General features: G+C 23.1%; 3 protein-coding genes across 3 annotated transcripts in view, besides 9 other annotated features; 2 read left to right on the forward strand and 1 right to left on the reverse strand.

The window, feature by feature from the left end:
- The window catches only part of EDI_047840 (uncharacterized protein), a gene marked incomplete at both ends in the record, with an annotated part of 1,307 nt that extends 575 nt beyond the window's left edge, over positions 1-732 (forward strand). Inside the window, one exon of the mRNA XM_001733334.1 lies at positions 1-732. This exon is cut by the window's left edge and continues 120 nt beyond it. Within this exon, the coding sequence (XP_001733386.1) occupies positions 1-732 (732 nt within the window).
- Positions 733-749: 17 nt separating this feature from the next.
- Positions 750-850: a sequence feature (AT_rich).
- An 8-nt stretch (positions 851-858) lies between these two features.
- On the forward strand, positions 859-2,091 carry EDI_047950 (vesicular integral-membrane protein VIP36 precursor, putative; the record flags this gene model as incomplete). Its single annotated transcript, XM_001737491.1, has 1 exon — positions 859-2,091. One exon carries the CDS (start codon positions 859-861, stop codon positions 2,089-2,091), a length of 1,233 nt encoding a protein of 410 aa, XP_001737543.1.
- Positions 2,092-2,097: 6 nt separating this feature from the next.
- Positions 2,098-2,124: a sequence feature (AT_rich).
- Positions 2,125-2,777: 653 nt separating this feature from the next.
- Positions 2,778-3,164: a repeat region.
- Positions 3,165-3,169: 5 nt separating this feature from the next.
- Positions 3,170-3,231: a sequence feature (AT_rich).
- Positions 3,232-3,260: 29 nt separating this feature from the next.
- Positions 3,261-3,295: a sequence feature (AT_rich).
- A 13-nt stretch (positions 3,296-3,308) lies between these two features.
- Positions 3,309-3,496: a sequence feature (AT_rich).
- Positions 3,497-3,503: 7 nt separating this feature from the next.
- Positions 3,504-3,711: a repeat region.
- Positions 3,686-3,830: a repeat region.
- Positions 3,831-3,866: 36 nt separating this feature from the next.
- Positions 3,867-3,915: a microsatellite.
- Positions 3,916-3,917: 2 nt separating this feature from the next.
- On the reverse strand, positions 3,918-4,628 carry EDI_047960 (membrane-bound O-acyltransferase domain-containing protein, putative; the record flags this gene model as incomplete). Its single annotated transcript, XM_001737492.1, has 1 exon — positions 3,918-4,628. A coding segment is annotated over one exon (711 nt), but the record flags the coding sequence as incomplete, so codon positions are not given.

Raw genomic sequence — 4,628 nt, forward strand, 5'->3', positions numbered from 1 at the left:
GAACAATGCCATCATTCTTCTGATCATTGTAATATGAATGCAATTCAAACATCTGCTATTTATTATAATGTTATTGTTCCTATAGGAGATAAAGTTGTTGTTAAAACATGTAATCCTAAAACAACAGTCAATACAAAAGTTAGTATTTTTGAGAATTTATATTATAACAGTAAATGTCTTGTTCAACAAACTCTTACCCAACCTTGTAACTTTAGTTCTATTGTTGAATGGAAAAATATTGAACAAGAACAAAAAAAGATTGTTATAAGAGTAGGAGAAGAATTTAGAGACTCTAAGGGAGAAGTTGAAATTTATATTGATGTTGTACCAGCTGGAATCACAGCAATAGAAAGTAAAATGATTGAAGATCGAACAGTTCCTCATTGGGCTCCAGACTCAGTATCGACAAAACAAGAATGGATTAATAGACTTCAAAATAAAAAGAAGGTCACACCAAAGAAAACTCATAAACAATACATTCATCCACTTAAACACAAATCACTCCCAGTTACTTCTTTAACTCCTCCATCTTTACCACAACCTGTTCACCAAACACAACCATTACAACAACCAAATATTCATCCTATTGAAATAAATAAAAATACTAGTAATTCTAAAAGAGCTCTTATTGTTATCTTTATTGTTTTAGTATTATTAGCATGTGTTGTTGTAGGATTTGTGTATTTCAGAAGAAACAAACAAGAGAGTCAATATATTGATTTGATGGCTTAAACCCATTTTAAAAACACAATTTTATTTAGAATATATATATTTTTTTGTTTTTATAAATTTAAAGAATTTTAAAAGAAGAACTTATAAAAAAAAGAAACTTAAAAAAAAGAAATTAATAGAAAACCAATGATTATCATTCTTTTCTTCATTTATTTTGGATTATCATCTCCTATACCTGAGTTTACATTAGAAGCACCATATACCACTTTAATTAAAAATTGGAAAAAAATTGGAAAAACAAATGTAATTAATGACACAATAATTGAACTTACACCAGATACTCAAAGTGTTTCAGGTCTTATTGTTTCAAGAAAAAGAATTCCTATTAAAAGCTTCAAAATGGAAATTACATTACAAATGACATCAAATAAAGAAGGAAAACATGCTGATGGTATTGCCTTATGGTTTACACAGTCCCCATTAAAAACAGGAAAAGCATTTGGAGCATCCAACAAATGGAAAGGAATTAGTGTTATTTTTGATACATTCCAAAATGGTAAAATGGAAGTACCAACAGCACAAATGATAATGAATTTTAATAATAAAGAGTATAAAGGAGAAACAGATGGAATTGATATTATGTCTAAATCCTGCTATTTTGGATCATATAGAGGAAATCCTTTTACAGTATATTTTGAATATAATCATGACACTCACGAAATTAATTTAGATCTTCAACAACAAGGAAAAGAAAAAGTTAATTGTTTTAAAGGTGCAGTATTTAAAATGGACATTGGTCAATATTTTGGAATTAGTGCAAGTAATGGAGACTTAAGTGACAGTCATCGATTAATTTCTGTAAAAATGACTGATCCAAAAATTAAAATACCAAAAAGAAAAGAATATAAAACTAAAGAACCAGAAACAGAAGAATTAAAACTAGAACCAATTGTTAATACTTTTAATAAAGAAGAACTTAACAAACAATGTAATGACAATGAAAAATGTAAAATAATAAAAGTATATACTACACTTGGAAATATTTCTGATGAACTTGCATTAAATATTAAATTGGCAAAAGAAAGAAATGAAGTTTTAAATAAAATATATGAAAGAATGGAAAAAACATCAAAAAGTGTAACTTATTTAAGAAGTAGTGCAACTGTTTTAAAAACAATTCACGACATTCAAGACGATGAAGCTGATAAAGTTTCAGATTTCTTTACTTCAATTGGTGATTTAATGGATAAAATTACAACACTCGGTCATTCTTTTTATTCTTCAAATAATCAATATGAAAAAGTTATTTCATTAACACTAAATGACTATTTCATATTTACATTACAACTTATTCTCTTTATTGGAGTTCTTTTTTACACTTTACTTCTTTATTCAAACAATCGCAACAGAGTAATTTAATACTTCATTTTTATTTATTATTTTAAAATAAAAGTAGGGAAAATGAAATTGTTTTATTTGTTAAATTACTCATTCAATTTAAAATTATTCACATAATACAATTGTTAGTTAACAACAACAGTATTTGTTGTGTTAAAATGAGTTGGTGATTTTGGTGTATGAAGAAATTCACTACCAACAGGAAATGATATTGGTGAAAATTGTTCAGACCAATCAGCTGAATCAAAAAATTTTTTATTCTTTCGTTCAGCTTGAGCTAACATTCCATATGATTTAGATGTATCTGACATGTTTATTTTAACAATATTTTTTAGTTTCAAGTCTTAAATTAAATATTTATAACGTCTTGATTTTGTCATCACCACTAATGTATTTACGACGTTTTTTTTTGAAACTTTCTTTTAACTTTCGATTTATCGATTTATTGGAGATATTTACTTGAATAACAGAACCAATACCATTTCCTTTTGTTTGGAGTTCTCCTCTAAAACTCAAAACAATGAAGATTGACTCTTCTTTAAAACTAAAAATAAATAATTTTCTATTGAATTGAAGTTGTTTATTATTTTTGATGTTTTTACAAAAATTGTATTTTTCTTAAATATTTCATTCAGTGAGGAATGATGAAACAAAAAAACTTACAAGATTTTTTAATTTAACCCTTAACTAATTTATTTTTTCATAAAAGATCCTTTTATCAATTCAGAATATACAACAAATTTTGTTGCCATGTTATTGAGTAATGTAATAGAGTAATGTAAAGAAAAACAAACAAGAAACAGGAATTCAAGTTGAAAGAAAAGAAAGAACTTCAATAGCAATAAAATACATAATAATAACTACGATAAAAGAAATAAGAAGAAAAGTGAATAGAAAAAGAAGAACACAAAGAAAAACAAATAAGAAAGAAAGTAAATATAAAGATAATAAACATTATACAAATAAGAAATATAAATTATTAACAACAAATGAAATTGAAATAAAAAATAAAAGAATAACAAGAAAATGAGAAAATGAGAAAAGAGAATAAACAGAAATACATAAAAAATAAGAAGATAAAGAAAATTGTATAAATATCATTTTTATTGTAAAATTTATTCTGTTTTATATGATTATTTTATAAAATAATATCATTTTTATGGAAAAGGTAATAAACATGTTTAAAAGTGTTTTATTTATTTTATTTTTGTGTATATTTTTTAATGTTGGTTTGAATCATATATAATGTTTTTATCTATTTATTGTGTTTAAATTATTCATGTTATAAAAAAATATAATAATTGAAAGTATAAAAATTAAATACTATGAAGTAATTATTAATAATAATAGTTGAATCATGTAATAAGAATTAAAAATGATAATGATAAATATATAATGTATTAAATTTGTTGTATAATATTTAATTGTTTAAATTCTATTAATTCTATTATTTATTATTTGTTTTTGTTCATTATTTTGATATTGGTTATATTATCATTGTGTTTTATTATAATAATTATTTGTATTAAAATGTTAATTGATTCTGTTTAAATTAATAATAAAATACTTATAATGATGAAAATAATTGAAAATATTCATAGTATTAATATTTTAGTTAATATGATAATAATTAATATGATAAAATTAATGTATTTCTAACAATACAAATAATAGTTATTTGTACAGATTTTTCTATGATTTATATTTGTTGATTGATATTGAATTTTCATTCTTTATAATTAATTTTTTATGTTTTCTGTAAAATATTTATAAATTATGTTAAAATCCATTTGTATAAAAAATATAAAAAGAAAATAAAAAAAAAAAATGAATGAATAAAAAAAATATTAATCTTCTTTTTTGAGGAATGTTGAATCTTTTTGTTGTTTTAATTGTTCATTCATAGTATTTTGATAAGATAAATGAGGAGGATAATAAGATAACCATAAATAAAGGAATAAAGGAATAAGATAACCAAGGAAATAAGTTCTATAAAGTACAATAAGTGATGGGATTAATTCGAATCTCATGAAAGGATAAACAGCATAATTTAAATGCCAATGATTAAATACTCTTAATAAAATATCATAAAGTTTCCATTGAATACTTTTTTCACCAAATTTTATTTTCATAAAAGGATCAAGACGTTTATAAATTAAATTTGATAAATCTTTATCAAAACCTAATATAAGAAATGAAATATAATAACCAGGATATACACCATGCCAAAATGCACAAACTACCATAGTTAAAGTAGTTTTATATTTTTCTAAAGGAGTTCCAATCATTGAAACATAAACATAATTTTTTAACCATTTTTGAACATAAGTATTCCAAAGATCCATATTTACTTTACATGATCTACATATTTCAAATTCTAAAATACTAACATTTCTATATAATAAAAATTGATCTTTTCCTTCTTTTGTTGTTCCAGTATAACCACATCCTGAAATTTCTCCAAGTGATTCTGTTAATTTCCATGTTCCATAATATTTTAATCTAAGTGTAGAAACTGTCCACCAAATAGTTAATAATTTCCATCCAATATTACATGT

This window comes from Entamoeba dispar, genomic scaffold (assembly GCF_000209125.1).
Source record: "Entamoeba dispar SAW760 scf_1105229460663 genomic scaffold, whole genome shotgun sequence".
Taxonomy (NCBI): Eukaryota; Evosea; order Mastigamoebida; family Endamoebidae; genus Entamoeba; species Entamoeba dispar.